The sequence below is a fragment of the Brassica napus genome, chromosome C1 (assembly GCF_020379485.1).
Source record: "Brassica napus cultivar Da-Ae chromosome C1, Da-Ae, whole genome shotgun sequence".
NCBI lineage: Eukaryota > Viridiplantae > Streptophyta > Magnoliopsida > Brassicales > Brassicaceae > Brassica > Brassica napus.
The window spans coordinates 7,694,894-7,722,172 of record NC_063444.1 but is presented as its reverse complement, the minus strand read 5'-3'; the positions used below and the strand labels follow the sequence as shown (position 1 = coordinate 7,722,172).

General features: G+C 35.2%; 6 protein-coding genes and 1 non-coding gene across 12 annotated transcripts; 3 read left to right on the top strand and 4 right to left on the bottom strand.

Annotated features, from left to right (window-relative positions):
- Nucleotides 1-801: 801 nt before the first annotated feature.
- Nucleotides 802-4,884, top strand: LOC106431773 (putative F-box protein At4g17200). Of its 4 annotated transcripts, none has more exons than XM_048745499.1 (4): nt 802-3,328; nt 3,459-3,499; nt 3,828-4,008; nt 4,092-4,884. In XM_048745499.1, the coding sequence occupies exon 1, from the start codon at nt 1,510-1,512 to the stop codon at nt 2,758-2,760; it is 1,251 nt and encodes a 416-aa protein (XP_048601456.1). In that variant the 5' UTR covers nt 802-1,509; the 3' UTR covers nt 2,761-3,328; nt 3,459-3,499; nt 3,828-4,008; nt 4,092-4,884. The 4 variants fall into 4 exon arrangements, with proteins under 4 accessions (XP_048601456.1, XP_048601457.1, XP_048601454.1 ...); XM_048745500.1 differs by having other exon boundaries at nt 3,828-4,387; nt 4,509-4,884; XM_048745497.1 differs by having other exon boundaries at nt 3,828-4,884.
- A 492-nt stretch (nt 4,885-5,376) lies between these two features.
- LOC106431795 (transcription factor MYB98) lies at nt 5,377-13,766 on the bottom strand. The gene is made up of 3 exons (XM_013872618.3): nt 11,919-13,766; nt 11,462-11,588; nt 5,377-11,310 (listed from the first exon to the last, which is right to left on the bottom strand). The coding sequence occupies exons 1-3, from the start codon at nt 12,596-12,598 to the stop codon at nt 10,825-10,827; spliced, it is 1,293 nt and encodes a 430-aa protein (XP_013728072.1). The 5' UTR covers nt 12,599-13,766; the 3' UTR covers nt 5,377-10,824.
- Nucleotides 13,767-19,396: 5,630 nt separating this feature from the next.
- LOC106431774 (receptor-like protein 51) lies at nt 19,397-21,198 on the top strand. The gene has a single exon (XM_013872595.3). It carries the CDS (start codon nt 19,625-19,627, stop codon nt 20,918-20,920), a length of 1,296 nt encoding a protein of 431 aa, XP_013728049.3. The 5' UTR covers nt 19,397-19,624; the 3' UTR covers nt 20,921-21,198.
- A 419-nt stretch (nt 21,199-21,617) lies between these two features.
- Nucleotides 21,618-24,518, bottom strand: LOC106431800 (pentatricopeptide repeat-containing protein DOT4, chloroplastic-like). Its single transcript, XM_013872623.3, has one exon. It carries the CDS (start codon nt 24,346-24,348, stop codon nt 21,736-21,738), a length of 2,613 nt encoding a protein of 870 aa, XP_013728077.1. The 5' UTR covers nt 24,349-24,518; the 3' UTR covers nt 21,618-21,735.
- On the top strand, nt 24,409-25,663 carry BNAC01G11170D. Of its 2 annotated transcripts, XM_013872625.3 has the most exons (4): nt 24,409-24,715; nt 24,872-25,216; nt 25,298-25,402; nt 25,475-25,663. In XM_013872625.3, exons 1-4 carry the CDS (start codon nt 24,643-24,645, stop codon nt 25,561-25,563), a joined length of 612 nt encoding a protein of 203 aa, XP_013728079.1. In that variant the 5' UTR covers nt 24,409-24,642; the 3' UTR covers nt 25,564-25,663. The 2 variants fall into 2 exon arrangements, with proteins under 2 accessions (XP_013728079.1, XP_013728078.1); XM_013872624.3 differs by having other exon boundaries at nt 24,418-24,715; nt 25,298-25,663.
- LOC125580649 (60S ribosomal protein L11-2) lies at nt 25,664-26,891 on the bottom strand. Of its 2 annotated transcripts, XM_048745496.1 has the most exons (5): nt 26,738-26,891; nt 26,548-26,655; nt 26,372-26,414; nt 26,082-26,277; nt 25,664-26,002 (listed from the first exon to the last, which is right to left on the bottom strand). In XM_048745496.1, the coding sequence occupies exons 1-5, from the start codon at nt 26,738-26,740 to the stop codon at nt 25,804-25,806; spliced, it is 549 nt and encodes a 182-aa protein (XP_048601453.1). In that variant the 5' UTR covers nt 26,741-26,891; the 3' UTR covers nt 25,664-25,803. The 2 variants fall into 2 exon arrangements, with proteins under 2 accessions (XP_048601453.1, XP_048601451.1); XM_048745494.1 differs by lacking the exon at nt 26,738-26,891 and having other exon boundaries at nt 26,548-26,664.
- A 27-nt stretch (nt 26,892-26,918) lies between these two features.
- TRNAE-CUC lies at nt 26,919-26,991 on the bottom strand. Its single transcript has one exon. It is a non-coding gene; the product is annotated as a tRNA-Glu (tRNA).
- Between the last annotated feature and the right edge of the window lie 288 nt (nt 26,992-27,279).

Genomic DNA, 27,279 nt, shown 5'->3' with positions numbered 1-27,279 from the left:
TAAAAGTACATCAAGTTCTCGAGAACAATATTGATAATCATCAAAGTATATGATCTGAATATCCTAGGAACCGCTGGATACAATTTCCCAAACAGTTGAATATCTCAAGAAAGAGTTTGAGATGAAAGATCTTGGAAAACAAAGTTTTGTTTGAGATTACAGCTGGAGTACATTAACAATGAAATCCTTGTGCATCAAATAGTATATACAGAAAAGGGTACTCAAGAGATTTAATATGGACCAGTCTCACTCATTATCTAGTACATGGGCGTGAGATCACTTGTTTTAGACACTGATCCATTCAGTCCAAAGGTGGACGATAAAGAATTCCATTTAGTCCTGAGATGGACAATGCAGAAGTCTTGTTTTAGACACTGATCTGTTTGGTCCATAAAAAGGACGATGAAGAAGCCTTTGATTTTGGTTTATTTTATACTAATCATCCCAAATAGGGGTTATTTGGTTTTGTTGATTTGTTTTTCAGACAGATTATGTTTTACACATGGTGGTACACGCATATCACATCAACATCATCCAAGATTTCGTGTGTGTGTATTCGAGGTCGATGACTCAATATGTTCGATCAGATTGTAGCATGGCCGATGGTAAAGAAGAACCAATTATCATGTTCGAGGACGAAGCATATTCTGCCCAAGATCTTCATCACCCACGGATTGCAGAAAATTGGAGAGGTCCAAAAGACCTTCAGTAATGTCCAAATCAGAGGGAGTAATGTGTGTTGTACTCTTTTTTCTTCACCATGGGTTTGTCCCAATTGGGTTTTCCTGGTAAGGTTTTAATGAGGCAACATTAAAGCACATTACAAGCTCTAAATGGTTATGGCATCCAATGGGGAGTGTTATGAACCAGATTGTGGATGGCTCATAACCAAAAGATTATACCATCGGCGGCCCAAAAAAGAGAGAATCGGCCAGCTTTTCCTTATGTCTTTATGTTTTCCTTTTCCTAGTTGGATTATGATTTGTACTCTTTCCATTTATCTACTTATCTATAACGGTGTAATCTCATATATAAGGAACCTCTATGTTATGAATAAAGATAGAATTTTCCATTATTTTCACAACATATATATGAATTTTTAAAAATTCGATAAATTCAGTTTTATTAATATAATAGAATAATAAAGCAATGTAAAAATGTATAAATTTATAATTTGTGATATTAAAAAAACATTATTTAAAAACTAGTTTAAGATGGGTATATATATCCGTGTATGCGTGTTTTCATTAAACCCAATTAATTTTACTAAGCCCATGAAGAACTAGGGTTTAGACCTGTTCAAGCACACCTTAATATATAGAATGAGGGTCATTAAGCTCAGAAGCATGTTACCTTGATCACGGATTGCAGGCGTGCAGATTCATCGATCCATATTGTGAGTTTTCCTGTCACTGTGGTCTATGTGTTACTATTTTTGATTGAAAATAAGATATGTGGTGTTTGATCTTATTAATATTTCTATTGCAGCGTTTGTAGAAACTTATAAAAATGACAATGTGCGATGATCTTCCACACGATTTGATAAGGGAAAAGATACTCACCAATGTTCCAATAACATCTCTGAGAGCAGTGCGGTGTACTTGCAAATTATGGAATGCATTATCCAAAGAATTTATCCTTGGTAACGAAACATCAAGGCAGCATCATGAGTTTCAAGGGTTCATGATGATATCTAATAAGATTTGCCCCTTTAGAGTCGATATCCAAGGAATCATCAGCAATCACAACAATTTGGTCGATCCATCCACGAAGAAATTAGATTTACTTGATCAAGTCGAGGTATCTAGAGTAATTCACTGTGATGGCTTACTGTTATGCGTCACCAATGACAACTCCAAACTCTTGGTGTGGAACCCTTATCTTGCGCAAACAAGGTGGATCAGACCGAGAATATGTTACGGAAAATCAGACATGTATGCTATTGGTTACGACAACAACAGTAAGGTCCGTAACTATAAAATCTTGAGACTTAGTACTAGTCATTATTATGGCCTAGGCATTGAGTTGGAAATCTACGACTTTAGTTCTGATTTATGGAGCTTTCTTGGTGTCTTCCCCGACTATAAAATAAATTCTTATCACAGCCTCGTGAATTTGGCGGGATCTACTTACCTTTTGGCTAGAGTGATCAGAAGAACAACTCGTAAAAAGAGAAATCATTATGAGTATTTAGCATCTTGGGAAAATTGTTTGCTATGTTTTGATTATACAAGTGAGAGATTTGGACAGCACATGCCTCCCCCGTTTAGCTCTTATTATTATTATACGGATACTGTAGCTTTATCTACAGTTAGGGAAGATAAACTTGCTGCACATTGTTATGGTTTTTATCAATCGTTTGTGACATTGGAGGTTTGGGTTACGAATAAGATTGAGGCCAACGCGGTGTCGTGGAGCAAGTTTTTAAAGGTGGATATGGGATCAATGGTACCAGTCAGGGATTTTCTGTGCAATTGGAAAGCTGATTTAGTCTTCGTTGATGAGGAGAATAAAGTCGCTGTGATAATCCATGAAAGCCGAAATTACTCAACCAAGCTCCAACTAACAGCTTACATCATTAGAGAAGATGGATACTTCAGATCTATGAACATCGGTGAAGTGAATTTAAATTTCTCTAGAAAGTTTGAAGTGCAACATGTGTTTTCCCCTTATCATCCAAGTTTAGTGCAAATCAACCGACGGTCATACGGGGGAGATGGCTGTGCGAATGGGCATTCGGAACCTTTGGGTAGAGTCTGACTCGTTATATGCAGTCGAGTGATACGTGACTATGGTTAGATAGATTAAGATATTTTACATTAAGAGTTTTGGTAATTTTCTATTTAATAATTGGTTTTGAAGTTTTCCTTTTTATATTAGTTTAAGAGTTTTCCATATTCTACAAAGTTGTATTCCTATATAAGGGTTTCATATCTAATAATATAAAGTAGAGTTACTCTCTCCTGTGAGGACGTCACGTCACTAATTCGATCATCATGGGTGCGACACATGTCCCCACACTCTCAAAACTCGCCGTATGATTTATAAAATTTTGGGTTTCTTTCCCCTGAAGTTGGGCTTTTTCCACGCAGTCAGGCCCGTCGAACTCTACATCGGATATCAAAACTTAAACGTTGCGTTTTGGATTAGGGTTCGTAGTGTCCGTCTCGCGTCTCCAATCTTCCTCCATCGACTGATTCGTCTTCTTCTTCCACGAACAGAGACAGTAACCGATTCCCTCATAAAGCCCTCCTTAATCAATCACACACGATCTCCATTCAATGCGACCCCGGAGAGTGCAAGGCGGTGGACGCTCTGCTATAAAAAGGTACGAGTTCATGCTTTCAGAATCATCCTTCGTTCTAAACTAACCAGTAGACAAAAAGTTTGAGTCATGGCTAACGATTTGGTTTTCCTCTCTGATCTACGGACTGGCCGCTCTTCCTCCTCTATTCAAGTTCGCATGCTCTGATTTGACATGCTTTTTCTGGATTCTCAGGTAATCTATTTCACTGTTTTTTTTTGTTTATAGTTTTAATTAGATCTCTGGTTAGATTCTATACAAATCTCCACCGTCTTGATTCTTAATTATTAAAATTCATTGTGTTTTGGAATCCGTAGATTTATGGCCAAGCCATCCCCCAACTTTTAATGTTTGCTATTTTCTTTTCATAATATTCATATTTTTACGGCTGTGAAAATTCTTCGTTTCTGACTATTAGTTTATTTAGATTTATTGCTGAGCCATTTCCCAGCTTTTGATGTTTGATATCTTCTTTCATAATGTGATAATACATGAAGTTCCTAATGAGTTGAGCGGCTGGCAGATAAAACTCAATGAGAGAAGACAGAAGCTGGAGAAGAGAAGAGTGAGGTTCAAGTTGTGCTCCTTGGACAAGGACTTGGAGATTTTTTATCTGAATCCTCACCAATGTAAGGTCTCTGAACCACAAGTGTACAGGTTCTGCTGAGTACACAAGTCTAAGATATCTTGAGAGCTCATCAGGGGTAAGTTCTGAGAACAAGAGAAGACATTTCTTATGTCTCTACAACAGATTTAATGTTTAACTTATGCTCTAAATTGTTCCAAGAATCAAGTTTGGGTCTAGAAAAACGAGACAGAAACATTCAATACCTGAAACAAGAGCAGGAGCAACCAAGTCATGTCTCTGTTCTAGAGAGGATACGTCTGGAAGAAGAAACAATAGAAGAGAAGATTAGATTGCTATCTTTTCATGATTCATGAATCTTCTAGAGAAGGACTCAGTTCACAGGTTTGTGAAGAAAGTTCTTGAAGCTTCAAGACTGAACTGGACTAATATCATGGCAAGATGCAACGAAGAAACATCACTACTTAACGAATTCTCACACGGCGATCACAACAAGGGTAAGCTTCTTCTGGTTCTTGATTACACGGACGAGAGTCTCCGAGAGATTTACCGTCGAGACATCATCAAGTTTTGGCCTTTCTTGAGAGTTATCATCAATCTACCATCTTCTTCCTTTAGAGAAGACCTGATTCACGAGACGCTGAGACGTTTCGACTGGGGTTTACTCTGCTGTGACACTCCAAGAACGTTGGATCAGATCATTGAGACTGATGTGGTAAAGCCATCATATCTTTGGTCGGGTTTTGGTGGTGAAGCTGAAGGTGGAAGTAGCCAGGCGCAGATAGCATCGGAGAAGGTGAAGAAAGCACGCAATGCATAGGTGAAAGAGGATTGGAGTTCAAGACGCAGTTTTTTTTAATGCTTAAGTCGTTTATGCTGGTTTTTTTTTCCTTTTCTGGTGTTTGTTTTATGAACAAGTTTGACTTTCACTCTTTGCTACTTCTATAATTTTGGTTTTTTAATACCAAATATAAAATATATCTCATTTCAGAAATATTTGGTATTATATTGTTTTTTTTAATTCTAAGTTAGTATTCTCTATATTATATCATGATTGTAAACAACAATCATATTTTGAGTCCAATTTGACAATGACAGCAGATACTAAACATGCGATAGTCCATTCATATTCGATATTTCCCTTCATTCGCATTTTATTCAACAAATATAATGCTCACACAGTAAGGCGGCTCCATAATAGTTAAGAAGCTAAACACATGACATGTATACATTATATTTATAGCTTAGCATTGAAGTGGTTTACTTGGTTGGCTATCTCTGATCCGGTATGTTCTCAAGTACTGACTTTATCACTATCATCGCAGGAAAAGCAGCCACTGTGTTCTTCAACAATTATAGGCTTCGACGAAGATATCATTCACCAGTGTTTTAAGTGTCATATTTTGACTAAACTATGAAAACCTTCTTCTTAACGCTTAAACATTGTTTTTAATTTAAGATTTCATTTTGATCAAAAAAAAAAAAAAATTTAAGATTTCATATAAAGAGTCTGTGACACACATTACATATATACTATGTTTTAAAGGATCAAGATATCAACAAAATATATAATAGAATTATATGCATACTACAAAGACACCATAAAGAAAGAGCCAGCATAAATAAAAAAAAAAATCCATGTTTAATTAAATAAACTATTATGTCTACTTGAAATATTCTTTCATGAATATTATAGCAAGAAAGGTAGAAAAAAATTATAACTACATTCAATAAGAGAATTTTTATCGTACGTATTTATGTATAAATTAAATTACGCTTTAATATCAAAAATTATAGTTTAGTCAAACTTCTAAATTATTGTACAGTGAAAATTTTAATGGTTGATTAGAAAGAGTAATTTAAGTATAACTAACAAATCCCTATAAGGAAAGTTATATATATATAGTTAGGATATATATATGCAATGAGCATAAAATTTTGAAGTACCCTATGAAATATAAAACAAAAAATTAGAAAATATAGAAAAATAATTAGTAAACCAATTAAGATAATAATAATAACAAACTATAAAAATAAAATGTTAAACCATAATATTATTAAATAATTAAATATTAAATCAGATATTTTGTCGACAGAGAGATTTTGTTTATTTGCCTTAACTGTATGCAAAAAAAATTACCAAATATCAATAAAATTGTATTGTGTATATTATTAAACCCTTTAAATATACTACTATATTATATAAAATCAACATCTTCGGTTCGCTTGGTTTGCTCAGTTAATAAACCATACCATATCCATAAACCGTGATTTTTTAAAAATATAATATCAATTCACTAAAATCATTATTACCGGATCTAAACCATGTTTACTGATACCAATGCATAATTGATTGGATCTGAATAAACATAAAATGCCCTACATTTTGAGACACAATATTTTATTTAAAATGATTCTCATTTTCGTGTACCGTGCTCAGATTGTCCAAAATAATACATTTGTTGTTTTTCTTGCCTTTTCTCTTTATTTCTTACTTTCTATTTTATATTTATTATTAAACTTATAACCACAATTAATTACATTATATATAAGCAAATATAACTAAAAAAACACAAAAAGCTAAACATAAAAACAAAATTGATAATATTATCAGTTACTAACATTCACCAAAACACATATAATAACTTAACACACTATAAATTCTTTCAACTCGGAATTAAAAAGCCAACAATACTAAGAACTTGGTCATCATTAGTTAGTGATATAATTCAATTTGGTGTACGCAATAACCATACTCACACCCAATTTAAGATAAAAGATTTTTTTACAAAGTGACGTCTTTTATAAAAATCAATTCATCCGCCCGTAGGGCGGGTCGACCCTTGTTATTAATAATAAACAAGATTCCAAGAATTAACTTAATCTCTAAGAGAGATTAGGTTAAAAAGAAGTAAGCTTTTTGGTTCATATCAACTTGGTATCAGAACCAGGTTCCGATGGGAGACAAGGATTTCTGGAAATCCATATCTGTGAGTTGTGACAAGATGATTGCACAACTTGGTGAGATAATGGAGATTGCGAAGAACATTCAAGCGACGTTGAAGCAAGAGAGGATGAAAAAACAAGCAGAGTTGGAGACGATTATTTTGAAGGAAAGCCTACAACTACTTGTAATTTCGGAGCCAAAGGAGTCTAACCTCATAGAGTCAGAGACATTATTGCAGCAAGATCCATTGTTGGTTGTATTACAATCTAACAACATACTCGTGTTAGAATCTGTACGATCTCTGAACTCCAAAAATTCAACGATAGCACCAGCTGTGGTAAAATATAGTTTCCTAATAGAATCAAACAACAGAGAGTCAGAGAAATGGTTGCTACCATATGGCTGTCTAGATACCATTAGTTGGAGCTTGAGGACAAGCTCCGAATGGAAGAAGGGAATAATGATACGTGACTATGGTTAGATAGATTAGAATATTTTACATTAAGAGTTTTGGTAATTTTCTATTTAATAATTGGTTTTGAAGTTTTCCTTTTTATATTAGTTTAAGAGTTTTCCATATTCTACAAAGTTGTATCCCTATATAAGGGTTTCATATTATTTTATTAATAATAAATAAGCTTCCAGGAATTAACTTAATCTCTAAGAGAGATTAAGTTAAAAGGAAGTAAGCTTTTTGGTTCATATCATCGAGATGATTAACTCCAAGCCCCATAAGCACTCCAAAGGAAGAGGGAAAAAAATAAGAGATGTCTAATTTGCCTTGATTTATTTCTTGTATCGTCCACTTTTGCCTTCTTTTTTATTTTCATGTCATTTTGAAACATAAGAGTTGTTTCCACTGAGACGTCAAATATCAAACCTCTTTACTAACTCTAGTATTTTTCCGAGCCTTTACTAGAAGAAGTTGAGATGGCTTGATTTGAGACACTACCAAACCAGAATAAATTGCAAAGCCAAATCATTTAGTATTTTATAGACTGATTTGTTAATTTTTGTTAACACTGCAAACGTAAAATAGAATCATCTAAAGGATGCATTGAGCAACTTATTCAAAGGAGAAGTTATTAGTCAGAAAGAAATGTAACAGAGAAGTGATACAAAAGGCTATTAAGTTTAGGAGAATTGGACTGTATAACCTTCCAACAAATTATAATTCATTAGATAATTAAAACTCCTAACTTTCATCTACAGTATATGTATTTTATGTAATAATGTTACATTACCCTTCAATTCAACCTGTGTAATCTGCTGAGAATTATTTATTAAAAGAAATATTAAATAAATGATTTTAATAAATTGTGGTTATCATTGGTGCACATCTATTTCTCTTCTTCTTCCTCTTTTCCTCCAATCTATGTTTCTTTTTCATACATACGAACACAAACCACTTCATCTCAAGACCAAGAAAGAGCATGGATTCTGGGCTTGTGGAATTGAGTTTGGAGGAGAAGATGGCACCGTAGAGAATGACGAGGTGACGTCACAATTTCTTTTCTTTTTTGAGTTTGTTTAATGTTGTTGATCTTGATTTTTTCGTTGTTATTTAAATTGTTATAGTATGTTGTATTGATATGGTATGGTGAAGAATAATTACTCTGGACCAGTGAATGTGTGTATCACCATGTCTGCAAAAAGAGGAAGATGTGAAGAAGATGAACTCGCCGACTATACTATATGTAGTGAAAAAAAATTATAGTCTAGTACGATTCTTATATTTTTGTACCATTCGCAAGTACCAAACTAAATAGTATGCTACGATTGTTGTATTATTGTACCATCGATTGTTTGATAAATTCATTATTTATCAATTTCTAGTTTACAACTATATGTACTATACTATGTATTTTGTTCCATTCTATTTGGGTTTAGAGTCTATACTTGGGTTTAAGGTTTAGTGATTAGGATTTAGGGTTTAGTATTTGGAAGGTGGGAGTTTAGGTTTGGGTTTAGTGATAGCATTTTTGGGTTTAGTATTCAAAAGTTAGATTTGAATTTAGCATTGAGGAGTTGTGTGTTGGATTATAGTCCTATACTATTCAAAAATTAGGATTGGATTATATACTATTTTCAGATTTTGATAATTGGGTTTAAGGTTTATATTTGGGTTTAGGGTTCAGTAATTAGAGTTTTGGGTTTAGTATTTAGATGGAAGGGTGATGTTTAAAGTTTATGGTTTAGTATTTAGGAGTTGAGGTTTGGAGTAAAGTTTAGTATTTACTAGATGTGAGTGGATTTTGAATCCTATTATATTTCAGTGATATGGTATAGAAAAATCATATGCATATTTATGTGTAAAACAAAAGTGTGGTGTTGGTTGTGTTACGTGTGATAATTAATTGTGGAGTGTCAAATTGTTGATATCATCGATTTTATCTCTCTATTACTGGCAATTTGAACAAAAAAAAGGTAGTACCGGATAAAACTTGACATAATTGTTATGGACTTAATTATGTCAAAATCAATGCTCTGCACTTAATTTCTTTTTCAAATTTGGCCATTCGGCAAATTCACCCTTACATTTATAACTTTATTCTTGGCGGCCAGTAAATTTTAAATTTACATAGAAAAACTGCAACACAGAGTAATCTTTTTTTATATGTAATATAAAAACAATACTACATATGAAAATGTATAGAAGAAAAATGTTAAATACCAGAAGGGTGAATCCATAATTTTTGTTATATCAAGCAAAGTGATTAAAAATTATGGATTCACCCTTCTGGTATTTAACATTTTTCTTCTATACATTTTCATTTAGAACTCTAAAATACTACTACATATGTAGTTTGATAATCATTGCTATAGCTAGTCGTCAACAGGAATGTCAGCTAAACTACAACCACCAGGTTTTCAAAATTTGACATTTATTAACAATAAATAAACAAAAAAATTAATTACAATATATAGCAGGCTTTCTCCTAATTTTATATGCTAATTATTTTAAAACTATGTATACATTTTAAAGGTCGACGTGATGGAGAAAGTATGGTGAGGCTTAGGAGACAAGCAAAGATCTGCGGAAGAAGATTTAGACTTCGGTGAACTTTACATAGTGAAATGGACAACACTCTTGAGATGTCCAATTCTAATTAATACTAGGCCTTTTGAGAAGTAAATCAAAAGTAAATCTATGCGGACTTACCTAAAGTTCAAAGTGGACAGTATCGTACTAATCAAACAATATAGAGTTGGACATGGATTTAATAAATCCCAACATTGACCCTTCCAACAACACTTCTCATAGTTAACTTGGTTGGAGTCGTTGCTGGATTCTCTGATGCTTTAAACAAAGGTTATGAAGCTTGGGGACCTTTGTTTGGTAAATTTTTCTTCGCCTTTTGGGTCGTTCTTCATCCTTATCCTTTCCTTAAAGATCTTATGGGAAGACATAACAGAACACCCACCATCGTTGTTCTTTTGGTTTATCTTGCTTGCTTCTGTGTTTTCTCTTGTTTGGGTTCGTATCAATCCTTTTGTTTCTAGGACTGATACAACTTCCCTTTCTCAGAACTGTCTTTTGATTGATTGCTAAGAGATGGTGTTTTGTATTTTGTTTAAGGATTGATATATGTATATATTTTATCGAAAATTCGACAAAAGTATATAAAATTTTCAACCTGTGAGAGGTAAAGTAACATATGGTTTCTTTATGCACAAGTTAGTAAGAGTTCAGTCTAGTATGATTACTTGGTGCACAAGTTAAGTAGTGATGTTTTCAGATATTCATATTAGAGTGTCATTTTCATTTCAAAGGAATACATTATTACATACAATGTAAATGTAACTCAAACAATGCATCTTATTTTGAGGTATTATTGGCAAAACTGGTGAAAAACTGACCGAAAAAGTGAGTGAAATCCGCCATAAAAATCAGTCAATATGCTTCTCACTCAGCAGTTTAGCGGAATATTGTATGAAAAAAAAAACAAAAAAACAAAAACTGAAATAGAAAAAATCCAAAACAGATTAGATTCCATGAACAAAGGCATCCATGTCAGGCTGAGGAAGGTCATCAAGCAACGAGTCAATGCTACATCCTTCCTCAAGCAGTTTCTCATTGAATCCAAAGTCATCAGTAAACACACACTCAGGCACAATCCTGTCTTGTCCGTAAAACTTATCTTCCTTCTCCTTCTCCTTCTTCTTCTCCTCAACAGCCACAACATCCTTCTTCTTGCTACTCTCTTTACGTCTACCTCTTGCAGGAACCGAAGAAGAAGACAACACTCCCACATCCAAGCTCTTTATGTAATCCTGCAATAGAGAAGGTCTTGGATACTTAGACCTACACTTTCTCTTAGAGAATTGTCTTCTTTTTGTCGCGTTCCAATGGTTCTTGATCGAGTTCTCTGTTCTTCCGGGTAGTCTTTTGGCAATCTCTGCCCATTTGTTTCCAATCTCTTTATGAAACTCTATCAACACTCTGTCTTCTTCTTCACTCCATGTTTCTTTCTGCAACATATATATATTCATAATCTCTCAACATTAGTTAGCCTTTTTTTAATAAACAATATCTACTGACCTGGTTAGCCCCGGTATGAACATTTTTTGGTCTTTAGTTTCCATAAGCATCATTACATGAATGTTAGTTACTAGTTAATACCTTAATGTCAGGTCTCAAATGGTTATGCCATCTCTCTCTACATTGCTTCCCTATCCTTCCTGGTAAAACTTGCGCAATATGTGACCATTTTCGCAGTCCATACTTCTCCACAAGTTGAATCAGTATCCTATTATTCAAGAAACATGGTATTGATTGATAACATTTCATATTTTTGTAATAGAACGCCAAGATCATTCAACTAGAAATAATTATTCTAAATAATAGCTTGCATGAGGTGTTAGAAGTTCTCCATCAGCTATGTGTTGATTATGTTTCACTGATTTAGCTAATTTCTGAATCAAGTTTTAGCTTCGGTATAATTATTGTTGGCAAAATTAACCCACAAATGTGACAATTTATCTAAGATTTGTTAGTAATGTTGGTTATGAAATATATAACCATCAATAATCTTGATTATGCAATATTGATCTTAAGCTTTATTATGGTAATAAAAAACCTGTCTTCTTCAGCAGTCCATTGTCCTTTGACTAATGTTGTTTTCTTTTTTCCTTTCCATGACGATGACGACGAGGATGAAGACAACTTTCTTGTCAGAAAAGGCTTGGTCTTGTTGAAACTCATCGCTCTATAAGAGTTATTATCTGCAGAAACACATGAAACTTCATCTGGCATCACGAAGTTCATAGGCTTGTTGATGGTCTCTGTAGGAGGGTAATCAAAAGGGATCATCCTCATCATCATCATGTTGTTTTGTTCCAAGTTCATATGATCATTATCATCGACCAAGTTGATCTCTTGATGATGATTACGAGTCAAGTAAGGATTCTCTGCAGCTTGGAAATGATGATTCATCAACTGTGGTTTAGTTTCATAAAAGTCGACCATGTTTTCTTGGTAAGAAGAGCAATGCTGGTAAGGAGCATTATTGGCACATGACGACGTCGTTTGGATACCGAACAAAGGATTTGAAGATGTAGAGCCATGGTATTGATGATGATGATGATGATCAAACTGGTTATCATGATCAAGATGGTGAAAATCTTGAAGAAAGCTTGTGGGTTTTGATTGGTCAACGACTTCAAATGGAAAATCTTCTTCTTTCATATGTTCTTGATCACGTGCGAAGATGGTTTGGTTTAGAGGAGCAAAACCACTCTCGTCGACGTAATTCTCCATATTTTTTGGAAAGAAGAGAAAAAAAAAACTAATTAATTAGTAAAAAATGTGAAGTGTTTTTGTGTGATTTTGTGTTTGCTTTATTCTTTCTCGTATTTGTAAGGTATGAGAAGAAAGAAAGATATTTAATGTGTGTTTTTACTATACCCATTAATTTGTTAGTAAATTTCTAACGTTTGGAGTTTGTTAGTAGCATTAATGTTACTTAATTTATCATTAATTCTCAAATGCTTAACCATTTTGTTTTTTTATCATGTCTTAACATGAATAATGTACGGAAAAATAAGTAAATTAATTTCAAAATCTATACTTACACTGTGGAAAAAATATATATTAATATTTAGAGTACTAAATATAGTTCAAGACACTTGAAAGTTTTTCCTTTTAAATTTTTATAAGCTGTATAATTTTGTTGTAAATTTAAATAGATTGAAATTCAAGTAGAGAAAATAGATGCCCTTTTTCCAAAAAAAAAAAGTAAAGAAAATGGTAATTTGTGAGATAAAGCTTCTGTGACGTTACACGTTGAGTGTTGTTGAATTTGGGGTAAACATAGTTGAATGTTTGTGAAAACGCTAGTACGAATTTAATCTAGCTTTTAATGTGTTTTATTTAGTTGTCTTTAGTTATTTTCTCACAAAAAGGTATTAATTGAGTCAGCAAAAAATGTAATAACCATTTGAATGCTAAGAAGTGTTTTGACCATTTAGCTAATTAATGGATTCAAGAATAGAAATATCTTCGTTTGACGTGAAAAAAAAAATAGCATCTTCTATGCTAGATTTTGCATTTGTACTTATATAGAAAAATAATCATTCGATAACTTAATTGATGGGATTAAAACCTAAAACATGGGTCCCATGCATGGGCTCAGAAAGCTAGACCACATAATTGCTTTGGGCGCAAGTGATCGATTGTTATCTTTTGTCTGCACCAGAATTGAAAAACAAACGCCTGAACCGGCAGGAAAATAAATGAACACTGGACGTAAACTCGAAAAATACACTGAAAACATAGCTTATACCAAAGCCTACGGGTAACTAGATTTTTTCGAGAAGATCAAACGCTAAGACACTATAACTTTAAATATAAATTTTTTTGCTCTGCGAAAAGGAATTTCAAAACTTCAAATCTGAAGTTTTGAAGAGTGAAACTCTATATTTGAAGTTACACTATTCAAAACTTCAATTCATATTTTTATTTGTATTTTGGTCCCTACAATCACACATCATCTTTATGATTCATAAATATTTTCTTGTTTATTGTTTTAATCCTTAAAACATTATATCTCATATATATTTTAATTTTTGCAACAGATTTTAAATTTTATACAAAAAATTAAATATAACTTTAAAATAATATTTAAAATATTTTAAACTAGATTTAGACAACAATAATTAGACATGTGCATAATATTCGTAACCCTAAATCCGAACCGAACCCGAACCAAAAAATCCGATCCGTATCCGGTCCGAAATGTAAAAAATATCCGAATGGGTCTTGTAAGGTGGTACAAAACATATTTGAACTCGGAGTGTTATTAACCGAACCCGAACGGGTAACCCGTAAAACCGAAAAAATCGAAAAATCCGAAAAAAAAATATCCGAAGAAACCGATCCGAATGTCCAAATAATATACAATATAATTATATGAAACATGAATATATACTTCAAATATTCAATTTCATATTTATTTTGATATGTTATCTAACAATAAGTATTTAAAATTTAAATAACTACCTTAAATAGTTAATTATATATAAATAAATATATATTTCTTATATTTTACTTTTAAATTTTAGATTTTATTTCGGGTATATCCGAACCGATCCGATATAACCCGAATCCGAATGATATATGATTACTTTATGTGTTCTATGATGTGATACAAAACCGACCCGAACCCGATGTGTTATATCCGAACCCAACCCGTACTTGCAAATTTACTAGTATGGAATAATATGATATTTTGTTTGAAGTTTAATATTAATTAAGGTATATTTATTTAAATTTTTATAGAATATTTTATTTATTAATATTATTATAATATGTTTATATATGTGCTAGTTATTTACAAAAGTTTAATGAATTCAAATTAGTTATGACAAATATAAGGTCTATATTATAAAATACAAATAGTTTTGAAGTTGAGTTTGAAGTTTTGCTTTTGAAGAATAACACATTTAAACTTCAAATATAAAATTTTGGAAACTTCAAAATAGAGTTCATTTTTGGAGATGCTCTAATATTCTCAACTTTTAGCTCCCAACGTCTTGATTTGAAATGTTTTAATTGAAGTGTTCCTAAAATAGGTTTGTATTCCGATTATTGACTCATTTTTTTATTTAATATTTATACATTTTTGTTATAATTTCACGAACTCACTATAATCTCTCACTATCTACAAACTCTTCACTCTTCATTGACACTCAGCTGAGCATTATACTTGGTGCAAACTGTTCGTTTAGGGACGTAAACTCGATATGAAAATTTATACAGTATATTGAAAGCATACCTTATAATTATATCAAAGCGAATAACAAATACATGAACCTAAAGAAAACATATTCACGAACTTGAGACAGTCTAGGATATATGTGCATAAACTGGTGAGTTGTGCAAATTCGTATAAAACCTAAATTAAGTGAGATTGCTTAAAATTTACAATAACTGTTTATAATTGCTTATATCAATATCAAAGGAGGCGCCATTAGTCATTACTCATTAGTCCATCCGCTAACATATTTGAGTCAACCACTTAGTTTTTAAATAAGTTCAAAGTTCAGAAAGAAAAAAAAAAAATGTTGGCCTAATACTCTAATAGTGAAAACGATAAGTTATTATGTTTGGGTTTTAATTAGTTAGTCATCTAATTTTTCATCTATAATACCATTTACAGCTACGCGTAGTTTGTGTATAATTGATTGTTTGCCGGAAATTTAAGTAAGAATTAATGTTTTTAAGATTTTTTTTCAAAATCATACTTTTCCTGTAATTTTGGAATTTCAAGGTTGTTAACGGTAGTTTTTAGAAAAGAAACACAAATTGTGGCATTTTCAGAATTGACCATATTAATATATTAAATTTTATCTTCATTTTTTCTGTTTTTAATATCAAACAACTAATAAATTGTTTCAGAAAAGTTTGTTGCCACCAAACCTATTTAATTAGTAATGCATTATCTTTGAGAAAAAAAAAGTGTTTTAATTTCAGCTTTTTAATAAGGGAAATTGGGTTGTATAACTATCAAACAAATTATAATTCAATGGCTAACCAAAAAACCTATATCACCTATACACTTTCCTTCTTATACATAATATTGCCATATTGCCCTCAGATACAACCGGTTGAAACCTGCAAGAAAAAATAAAGAAAAATTAATAATAATAATAATAATAATACTCAAAAGTAACGTGTGGTCCTTGAAAATCACACTTTCTCTCACATGTGCTTTATTTTGGTAACTTTACAGTAGATGAAATTCTTCTTCCCAGATTTTTTTTTGAATTAATTTCTTCTCACGAGAAGAACAATCAACTGTGGTAAAAAAGAGGCAACGATGAAGGCGTAGACGGTGAGAACACACACCAGCTCTTTAATTTTTTTCCTCCATCTCTTAACTCACTGATTCTTACAATCATGCTTTTGTTTTCATATTGTTTTCGTTTTTAAATCTTGCAAATGAGATGGGATTATCGCATCAGAGTTAGATGCATGATAGATATCCACTGATGAAGAATAACGATGGTGGATCTGTAAAGTGTTGTTGTGTCAGAAAAAAAGGAGTAGATGAAGACGATCTCTATATGGTAGTAAAGAATAATGAGAGTGAGCCAAATGAATTCGTATCAGCATGTCTAAGAATGAAGAATTGAAGAAGATGAACTTTTCGTGTATACTATATTCGGTGAAATGAATAGTATAGTATATAATCTTTAGGGTAGCTATTTGTGTAAAGATATCATACTATTTGAGACGAAATGCTATACTATTCCTTAAAATGTAATAATATGCCATGTTTTCAAATTCGATAGTTATTTTCACTGTCATTTTCTGTGATTGATTGTAATATGAAATTCATTTTTTAAATGTTGCACAAATTTGATTATTTGAAATCTTCATTATTACCAATTCTAGTTTATAAATCTAAATTCTATTATTTAGAGGAATGGTGTTGAAGTTGAGGTTTGCATTAGATTTTGAGATTTTGGTTTACAGTTTAGGGTTTTGGGTTTATATTTGGGTTTAGGATTTAGTAATTAGTGTTTAGGGTTTAGTAATTTCGTTCTTAAACTTGGTCATTTGGAAAATGTAAATGGAGTGGACCAGTACAACTATACTATTTATAGCGGTTCCATACTATGTCGTTTACGTTGAGAAAATTGACAACATATTATATAGATTTTTTTTGGGTTTATACTTTAGTTATTTGGGTTTAGATTTAGTAACTAGGGGTTTGTCTAAGGTTTTAGTATTTAAGTGGGTGAGTAGAGTTTAGGTTTTAGGGTTTATATTTGGGTTTAGGGTTTAGTGATTAGGGTTTAGGGTTTATATTTGGGTTTAGGGTTTAGTGATTAGGGTTTAGGGTTTATATTTGGGTTTAAGGTTTAGTGATTAGGGTTTAGGGTTTATATTGAGGTTTAGAGTTTAGCGATTAGTATTTAAGGTTTAGTGATTAGTGTTTAGGGTTTATATTTGGGTTTAGGTTTAGTGATTAGGGTTTAGGGTTTATATTTGGATTTAAGATTTAGTAATTAGGATTTAGGATTTAGTGATTAGTGTTTAGGGTCTATATCTGGGTTTAGGGTTTAGTGATTAGAGTTTAAGGTTTATATTTGGGTTTATGGTTTAGTGATTAGGGTTTAGGGTTTAGTAATTTTCTTTTCAAACTAGAGTTTAGGGTTTAGGGTTTATATGTCATGTCTTCAAATTTGATATTTCTCTGCTATGCCATTTTGTATGAATGCTCGTAATATAAAATTAGTTTCATTCAAATGTTTGACAATGTTAGGGCCATGTTCAAGAACGTCTTTTTCATCAACAAGTACTTTTATTTCTTCTTCTACTATTTTACATATGATTCTCAACTAACATAAATAGAACAAACATTTGTATACTATTTTATACAATGTTCTATACTATGTATGTATAGTATTTGAAAATATTATAAAATATTATATATTTCAGATTTTGATTTTCTTTTAAATATATATTATAGCTTAGATTTGGATTTAGGATTTAGTGGCCATGATTTAGAGTTTAGTAATTAGGGGTTGGGTTTAGAGTTTAGTATGATATTTTCCATCTTTATATACTATAGTTTAATATCACAAAATATTATATATATTTTCAGATTTTAATTTTATTTAAAATTATAAATATATAATATAGTTTACATTTGAGTTTGGGTTTAGTGGTCCATTTAAGCTTTACTATTTAAAAGTTAGAGTTAATGAAATGTTTGTGGTGATATGAAGTAAAATTAATGAAATGTTTGTGGTTATGTGTATGTGATGTGGTTGTGTTATCTTCCTTTTGTTGGTGACAGTTTGCATTAATTATTGGCCACACTTGGATTTTGTCAACGTCATCTCCACATCTTGGAGCCACTGGCAACTTGTATGAATCAAGGGTAAAACCGGTAGAAATGAAACACAATTGATAGATACTACATTATGTCAAAATCAGTGTTCTTCACTTAATTTATTTTCCAAACTTAGTCATTTCACAAATTCACCCTTTTAATAAACCTGCATATGCTATATAAATATAGGATATTCATTTACCTTTCTTCATAAATTTGGGTTCTGTACCAAAACTTTTACAAGAACTTTATCTATTCATTCATGTATGGGGTTTACAAGATATAAAAAGATGATTCCTATGATATTCTTGATGTCCCCACCCAATGCATAAGGACTGAACTGGTGCTAGTATCGATGAACTTTTCTTTTACAAAAGTAAAATCAATAGACTTACGTTACACGATCCCAATCCAGTGCATAAAATAAACCATCGGATTGTATCGCATTTGGAGGTAACGGCACTGACGGGTATAGAACCTCGGAGCATGATTATTGGTTAGTTCTTAGGATAGAGCTCTTAGCAAAATATAAGAATCCGTCTCTTAACTTTTAACTAAAAATGTTAAGAACCGGTTCTTAAAACTCTTATTTAAGAGCCGGTTATTAGTTTTTTTAGTTAAAAGTTAAGAAACGGGTTCTTATATTCTGCTAAGAACTCCACCTTAAGAATCTCTCAATAATCATGTTCTTAGAGCATTGTTTAACGGGGGTTCTTAGAATGAGATTTTTATATTCCGCTAAGAACCCTATCCTAAGAATCTTCCATTCAACATGCTCTTTTTTTTTTTGAACAACTACGTGCTCTTATTTCTTATGTTAGAGTCTGAACGTTTAAAAAAAAAAAGCAGAAAAAATGCAAAGCAATTATAAAATTATGGTTTTGTGATGATTTTTACAAGTTTATTTCCTATCATATTTTAACAAAACTTTCAAATTTTAAGAAATTTTTTTTCACATCCACATTTTGAGAATTATAACCTTAGTTGTTGATACTGATTTTTTTTGGTCAGCTGATACTGATTTTTTTTCTTTACAAAATCAGTGGTCATACTACACTTTTCTTCTCTTATTTTTTTTTTAATGTACCGCAAATAATCTTTTCTTTTGTTTTTCAGATTCTCCGTCTACATTTGTCAGAATTGAGAATTCTCAAATGGTACACACAACACAACAAAAGCATCACCATCTCTTTTTAGAACTTTTTTTATAAGGAAAATCATCACTATCTACAACAATAGTAATGCAACAAAAACTCAAAGAGAAAGAAGAATAGATGAAGGTCAAATCGTAATTAAACCAAAAACACAAGACTGAACTATAAGAGTCCCAACTGTCACATGACCCATCTTTGAAAATCCAATCTTCCTCTTCTTCTTCCCTTCTCTGCTCTGTCTTTTTACTTTCTGACACTTCCTTCCTCATCTCTCTCTCTCTCTTCACCATGAAACTTCCGTTACCGTTACTCCTCCTTCTCCTCCTCTTCTCACCCACTATCCCCGCCGCTCCTTCCCTATCTCCCTCCCCTTCTCCAACCATCTCCCCCGTCCCACGCATCTCCCCCACTCCCACTCGCACATCCTCCTCCTCCCCACTCGACCCAAAACAGCTCAAAGCCCTCGAATCCCTCAACATCCCCACCGTCAAAAACCCCTGCGACCACCACCCCCTCTCCTCCTCCAAAAAACCCCCCACCACCGTCGTAACCTGCGACGGCGGCTCCCCATTCCGCCTCGTCACCTCCCTCTCCTTCACAAACTGCTCCTCCGATCTCTCCATCTCCTCCACAGCCCTCAAAGCCCTCTCCCCCTCCCTCGCCTCCCTCTCTTTCCACAACTGCCCTTCCCTCTCCCCACCGCCTCACCTCCCGGACTCCCTCCACTCCTTCTCCGCCGTCTCCTCCTTCCCCCGCCTCTCGGGACTCTCCCTCGCTCGCCTCGTTAACCTCACCGACCTCACCGTCTCCTCCGTCCCCGTCTCCACCTCGGGGCTATTCGTCGTCCTCGGGAACATGCACGACATCGTCTCCCTCACCATCTCCCACGCCAATCTCTCCGGGAACATCCCCAAGACGTTCCACTCGAACCTCACATTCATCGATTTATCGGATAATCTCATCAAAGGCTCCATACCCACTTCGATTACTCTCCTCTCCAGCCTCAAAGCTTTAAACTTGTCGTCGAACTCGATCTCCGGCGAGATACCCGACAGCATCGGCGACCTAATCTCGCTAAAGAACCTGTCTTTATCCTCAAACAAGCTGTCCGGACCGATCCCTGACTCGATCTCGTCGATACCTGACTTAACCCACTTAGATCTGAGCGGAAACCAACTAAACGGCACCGTTCCGAGGTTCATCGCCAAGATGAAGAGTCTCAAGTACTTGAATCTCGCTAACAATGCCTTCCACGGAGTCCTTCCTTTCAATGCTAGCTTCCTGAAGAAGCTTGAGGTGTTCAAAGTGGGAGGGAACAGCGATCTCTGTTACAACCATACTCTGTTGTCGTCGAAGATGAAGTTAGGTATTGCTCCGTGTGATAAACACGGTTTGCCGTTGTCTCCGCCGCCGCGGAAGGAAGATTCGAGTTCAGATGATGATTACAGTGAAGATGATAGTAGTGAGAAGAAGAAGGAAGAGCATCATGGTCCTAATAAGGTTGTGCTTGGTGTTGCTATTGGACTGTCTTCCCTTGTGTTCTTGATCATCTTCATGATCCTTCTCGCAAAATGGTGTGGTTGATTCAAGGGAAGACAAGTTGTTATTGTTTCTTCTCATTCGTTACTGATACAGAAACAAAGTATAGTAAAAAAAAGCTCTACTCTTTTGAGTGTGGTTAGGGTTGAAGAAGGAGAGGATAGTGAATCCAAACCGGTTCTCCAGCACTAATCCCGGTTTAGTTTATTCTTTTTTTTTTTTTTGCTGTTTTATTTTGATTCAACATTTGAGAGTTGTAATTTTGGGTTGTATTATTTTGTAATGATTATTGAATTATTTCTTCAACAAACATTGTTGTTGTTCATTAGTTTGCACATGCGGTTGAACATGGTTTAATTGATCAAAAATCAAATTGAACTCGTCATTGGGTTCTGAATAAAGTAATAACCAAATCGAGCAAATAAAATAACGTGGTTTTGTTTCCCTTTGAAGCAATGATACCATCATGAACAAGTATGGCTCCAACAAAAGATCCAGCCTGTTCATGTTCTATTGCTTCAGTTTTTCAACCATTAAATCAACACCGGTCCAACCATAAACCGGCTAAATAAGTACTCCCTCCGTTTCATAATACTTGATGTTTTGCCTTAGTGCACAGAGATTAAGAAAATTACCTTTTTCTTAAAAAAACATTTTTGAAATATAATTTTAAAATCAGTTAACCAATTATAAAAACGACGGTAAAATCTAATTGGTTAAACAGTTTCCAAAAAAGTTAAAGTTAACCTTAAAATCTCAAAACTTCATGTAAATTGAAACAAAATAATTTTTCTAAACCATCATCTATATTGAAACGGAGGGAGTACAATTTATTATTACATGAAGCAAGTTCAGTTTTTTCACCAGAAGCCTCTGCAAGAACAGTGCCCATCTTTAAAATGATGAAACCGGTTTGAATCTCTTAAAACAATCTCTCTTCCGGTTAACTTAGACATGAACTTGGCCATTTCATGACAATCTCCACACACTCTTAGATTCTTAGTAACTCTTATGATCTTCCCATGTCCAGAGGTGAGTACCCCCAACCCCATCGCTAGCTTCTCACTGTGACCACACAAAGCTTCTTCCTTCTCCATCTCTTCCGCATCGATCAACGCGTACTTAGTCTGCGGCGAGTACCCTTCTTCTCTCATTCTAGCTCTTACCCTCCTCAAAAGAGCTTCAATGTTTTCTGTTTCAGGATGTGAACTGTCTCCAGCTACAAAGATGTTAACTCTTCCCTTTATCTCTATCCAGCTGCATCCAGGATTCTTTCTCAACCCTCGTTGCCCTATCCTCTTTCTTAGCCTCTTCACTTCTTCCCATTTCTCAGCTTCCGCGTAGATATTCGCCATCAGCACATAGTACCCTGTGTTCTCAGGTTCAAGCTCAAATACCCTCTCTGCAACTCTCTCAGCTAGCTTAACATCGTGATGTATCCTGCATCCACAAAGCAACGCTCCCCATATCGTAGCGTCTGGAGGAATCGGCATGTTCTCGATGAACCGGTAAGCTTTCGACAAGTCTCCGGTTCTTGCGAGCATGTCGACAACACAAGCGTAATGCTCTATCGTCGGCTCGATCTTGCACTCGTGTCTCATGATGTTAAAGAATCTCCATCCTTCGTCCACTAGTCCCGAGTGGCTACAAGCGTACAGCACAGAGACGAAGGAGATTTCGTCAGGCTCTATACCTTCTCGTCTCTTATGATTGAAAAGAGCGATCGCTTCTTTTCCAAACCCGTGCATCCCATATCCAGCTATCATCACGGTCCAAGAGACAAGATCCTTGGAAGCAATCTCGTTAAAGAGCAAACGCGCGAGCAACAACGCTCCACATTTCGCGTACATGTCCACAAGGGAGTTAGCAACGTGCCTGTCTCTGAAGAACCCGTTTCTCATGATGTAACCGTGGATCTCTCTGCCTTTGTCGAAAGCAGAGAGACTTGCACAAGCGGGAAGCACACACACCACGGTTCTCTCATCAGGAACAAACCGTTTCTCTTCCAATAGCAGATTAAACAGGCTTAGAGCTTCGTTGGCGTAACAGTTCTTTGAGTAGCCACCAATGATAGTGTTCCACGAGATGATATCTCTCACAGGCATCTCAGAGAATACTATCTCCGCCTCTCCCATGCTTCCACATTTAGCATACATATCCATCAGAGCATTCGATAGAAAGATATCAAACCCCATATCGTTCTCCTTTATCCACTCATGGACTCGCTTACCTTCCTCTAACAACCGATTACGTGCACAACAGTTTAAAACCGCAGTGACGGTGTAAACATCAGGACTAATACCTTCTTCTTCCTCCATCTCTGAAAATAGCTTCACAGCTTCACCAGCCAGACCTTCCCTAGCGTAACCAGCAATCATGGAAGTGTACGAGACAACACTTCTATCACTCATCTCCCTAAACACAGCCTTAGCAGAGTCAAGATCACCGCATTTCGAGTACATATCAAGCAGTGTATTACAAAACCGATCTTCTCTACTCATACAAGCTTTCAGCCCAATACCATGGACAGCTCTACCTAAAGACACTAAACAAGAATCATCAGCACAGCCTGCGAAAACGCTGACTACTGTAGCTAAATCAAACTCAATCCCCGAACACAACATCTCTACAAACATGTATAACCCCTGTTCCGTCAAACCGGTCGATACATACCCATTAATCATAGAGTTCCAAGAAATAACATCTCGTTCAGTCATTTCATCGAACACCTTACGCGCGCTGTCAACTCTCCCATTCTTCAAATAAAACGCCAACAGAGAGTTCCCCACTGAGCTACACTCCCCAAACCCAAGTTTCAGAACGTACCCATGAAGCTGCTCTCCTCCGTCAACGCTTCTCAGAGACGAAAAGCTCTTGGAAACGCAAGAGAAAGTATAGCTATCCATCACAACGCCAGAGCCCATCATCTTCTCGAACAGCTCAATGCTCCCGCTAAAGTCGCCGGCTTTAGCAAGCTCGTTCATCAAGATGTTCCAGAACAGAGCCTTCTCGATCTCGACTTGATCGAACACTCGTCTCGCTTCTCTCAGATCGCCGCAGTTCGTGTACATGAGCGCGAGTTTCGAACCCATGTTCGAGTCTACGACGAAGCCGTTGCGACGGATAAAGGAATCGACTTCTTTGCCGTGTTTGAGCGATCTCGTGTCTGCGCAGAGCTGAAGAACAGAGCATAGCGTTCTCGGGTCGATATCATACTTTCTGGATGCGCGGAGAAGCTTCACGATGTTCTCTAGGTCGCCTGATTCGCAGAGTCTGCGTAATCGAGTGTTCGCGTCGGTTAAGGTTTGATGATGATCTCTGTGTTCGATGGACGCAGTTCTCAACGATGCTTTAGTGAAAATCGAATCTTTTCGAACTCTGGTGACGCTTGCGGTCTCCTTGTGGGTTTGAGAGCGGCGAGAGGGAACGAAAGTGAAGCTTGAGGAAGAAAAATTCGCCGACAACATCGCCATGTCTTATCTCCCCCCTCTGCTCATGAGATGAGAAAACGCGGGAAAAGGTTGGTCGTAAGAAAAAGGTTACTCTTCAGTAATAAAGTTTCGAGTTTTAAGTGAAAAGTGATGTTTTAAAAACTTAAGCTTTTAGCAACATACGTTCCACAAATTTCTGAAGAGCTGTAAATGGACCCGACATATAAAGGTTTTGGCTTTTTGTGAGGAAATGAAGCCTAAGAGAGAATCAAGAGGAGAGACTACGATTCACTTGCAATAAGATTTCTCAGCTTTTCTAAGGGAAAGGCTAAACCTATGGACTTGGCTCTTCATTTTCCTTCGTTGATCAAACAAGAATTCACGAGAGCCAATCATCTTCACGTTCGAGGTAACCGATTCTTCTTACAACATCATAATCTTGTTACAGTAGAAATATGAGTTTGTTTCAGTGCCGACTGTTGTAGCTATCTTAAAGAGAGAAACATTAGGAGCTAAGAGAAGCAATTTTCCTGTGCAGCTTAACTGAATTTAGACAGATTTGCAGATACTCTTTCGACGAGCTTTGGGCAGAGTTTTTCAAGAACAGCGTTTGATGGTGATAGAAGAAGCTGGCATGGAGAAAAGGCTTGGTCTTCCTCTTTAACTTGGAGATCAAAGAAAGGATATGTTGTTTGTTGCAAGAATCCGTCTGATGATGTACAGAGCTTAGACCCGAGTAAAGCCAAGCAAGAGGAGATCATTTCTCTCTTCAGACGGATTCAAGCTTCCATCTCCAAAGGTGAGGAGTCTCAGGGAACTGATGAGAAGAAAGGACTTGCATCTTCTGGGAATGAGTCGCTGAGTAAAGCTATTCTTGACGTTCTTGAGAAACCAAGAGATAAAACTGATGGTAATCCAAACTGTTTTGAGTTGAATCACAAATCCATCTTCTTGCAAATTAGTTAATATAATTGACTTCTGCAAAATGTAGGAGATGCTGGTGTAAGGATAGAGCCGCCTAAGAGACAAGTAGCTCGGCCACCGTCTAGTTTTGCCAAGAGATCTCCTACTAGACCATCTGCTCCAGGTCAAAGAGGTAAGCTTCCAATAACAAAGAGCAGTATGGAAGAAACAGAGAAGGAAGAGATTGAAACTATGAAACTTGCAGAGCTCAAAGAAGTTGCAAAGAACAAAGGACTCAAAGGCTACTCAAAGCTAAAGAAGAGTGAGATTCTCGAGCTACTCAGATCCTCCTGATTTAAAAATTTTCAGTCCAATTTCTCTCTGATATGTAAATTAGAAACAACAGATACGGCTTGGAGTTTGTTTAAAGTAGATAGAGTTTAAAACTGATAAAGATAACCTCCAAAAAAAATTGTTCATATCTCGAGGGTACTTGAGGATTCTACCACCACAACAACAAAGCCTTATCATCCAGAACCGCAAATTATAAAAAAGAGCCAACACCACAAAACAAAATGAAAAGAAACAAACTCTTCAACCAGTGATGTTCTGAGACTTGTTGAGGATAACACCTTCGTACTTAACTTGGAACCACTTCATGGCATCATCCTTGGTAACTCTATGCTGAATCCCAACGCGAGTCTTGCACCTACGGCGACGTGCAACACGGTATCCCGGGCGTTCAAGAACAACATAGAAGTCCATTCCATAGATACCCGTAGAAGGATCGTACCTAAGACAAAATAACAGAATAATAAGAACATTACTCTATCCCAAAAAAAAACAAAATAACTTTGAACACAAACACTAACTTGATTCCAAGATCAATGTGCTCCTGGATACCGAATCCAAAACAGCCAGTGTCACTGAAGTTCCTCCTCAACAGCTCGTACTCCTTGACTTTCAAGCCACTCTCAAGAAGCTGCATTGCCTTGTCTCCTCTCACGGTGACGTAGCACGCAATCTTTTCATTACGTCTAATACCGAAAGACCTCACAGTGTACCTCGCTGTTTACAATCAAACACATACTCTAAACTCTCAAAAAAAATTCACATAAAAACATATTATGAGAGACTCTAAACAGAATATGTTAAGACATACCCTTGGAGAAGACAGGTGTTTGACCACTGAGCTGTTCCAAAACCTACACAATTACACCAAAACCCCTCCATCAACGATACAAATATAAAGGCTTTATATCACTTACTATGACTAAATCCATTTCCCATGATGCTAACAAGTAAAAGTCTCAAACTTTTCTACTTAGTGAGTATCACCTTGGAGGCACGGGTGAGACGATCACCACTCTCACCAACGGAGATGTTGAGAACGAGCTTCTGAACCTTGATATCCCTCATTGGGTTCGAGAGCTTCTTCTCTGACGCCTGCATCATAAATAACAGAATATTACACCAAAAAGACTTAATCTTTCGAATGGAAACATAAGGAGGAAGCAGTCAAAGGTACCATTCTGAGGATTAAGGGATGCAAAGTCAGAGGGAGATGAGCAAAGAGAGTGGCAGAAGAACAGCGCCGGCGGCGTTGGGGCAATTATATGAAGTTATTTTAGGGTTTTACACTATGACGAAAGTACCCTTGGCTTCACTTAATTAGGTCAAAATTATAATAAAACAAAAGAAAAAGAAAACTCCGTTGCCGGGACTCGAACCCGGGTCTCTCGGGTGAGAGCCGAGTATCCTGACCAGCTAGACTACAACGGATTGTTGTCTTCTCAAACAAGTGAAGACTATATAGAATGAGCTTTTATGGAAATATTGTTACGAAACAATAGCTGAGCGACGGAGAGTTTCTCTTCTCTCAGGGCATGTATTCAACTGAGAGTTTCAGGTGATTTGTATTAAAATGACAAATCCACTGTTATTGAAACATGAATTTTAAAAACTCATTTAAAATCCACTGTTATTGAATTTGACATTTCTTAAAGTACTCTGAAATCCACTGTTATTGAAAATATTTTAAGTTGTGGAGTTTTAAAGTTTTCAGGTGAT

What these genes read in the sequence shown, in the direction of transcription:
- LOC106431773 (XM_048745499.1), top strand. Translation starts at nt 1,510, where the DNA reads ATGACAATGTGCGATGATCTTCCACACGATTTGATAAGGGAAAAGATA.
- LOC106431795 (XM_013872618.3), bottom strand. Translation starts at nt 12,598, where the DNA reads ATGGAGAATTACGTCGACGAGAGTGGTTTTGCTCCTCTAAACCAAACC. An exon ending in TGGACTGCTGAAGAAGACAG is followed by an intron (nt 11,589 to 11,918) that starts GTTTTTTATTAC and finishes CTTGAATAATAG; the next exon opens with GATACTGATTCAACTTGTGG. An exon ending in ATTTGAGACCTGACATTAAG is followed by an intron (nt 11,311 to 11,461) that starts GTATTAACTAGT and finishes TATATGTTGCAG; the next exon opens with AAAGAAACATGGAGTGAAGA.
- LOC106431774 (XM_013872595.3), top strand. Translation starts at nt 19,625, where the DNA reads ATGAAACTTCCGTTACCGTTACTCCTCCTTCTCCTCCTCTTCTCACCC.
- LOC106431800 (XM_013872623.3), bottom strand. Translation starts at nt 24,348, where the DNA reads ATGGCGATGTTGTCGGCGAATTTTTCTTCCTCAAGCTTCACTTTCGTT.
- BNAC01G11170D (XM_013872624.3), top strand. Translation starts at nt 24,643, where the DNA reads ATGGACTTGGCTCTTCATTTTCCTTCGTTGATCAAACAAGAATTCACG. An exon ending in CAATCATCTTCACGTTCGAG is followed by an intron (nt 24,716 to 24,871) that starts GTAACCGATTCT and finishes ACAGATTTGCAG; the next exon opens with ATACTCTTTCGACGAGCTTT. An exon ending in ACCAAGAGATAAAACTGATG is followed by an intron (nt 25,217 to 25,297) that starts GTAATCCAAACT and finishes TGCAAAATGTAG; the next exon opens with GAGATGCTGGTGTAAGGATA.
- LOC125580649 (XM_048745494.1), bottom strand. Translation starts at nt 26,664, where the DNA reads ATGATGCAGGCGTCAGAGAAGAAGCTCTCGAACCCAATGAGGGATATC. An exon ending in AACACCTGTCTTCTCCAAGG is followed by an intron (nt 26,278 to 26,371) that starts GTATGTCTTAAC and finishes GATTGTAAACAG; the next exon opens with CGAGGTACACTGTGAGGTCT. An exon ending in CACATTGATCTTGGAATCAA is followed by an intron (nt 26,003 to 26,081) that starts GTTAGTGTTTGT and finishes ATTTTGTCTTAG; the next exon opens with GTACGATCCTTCTACGGGTA.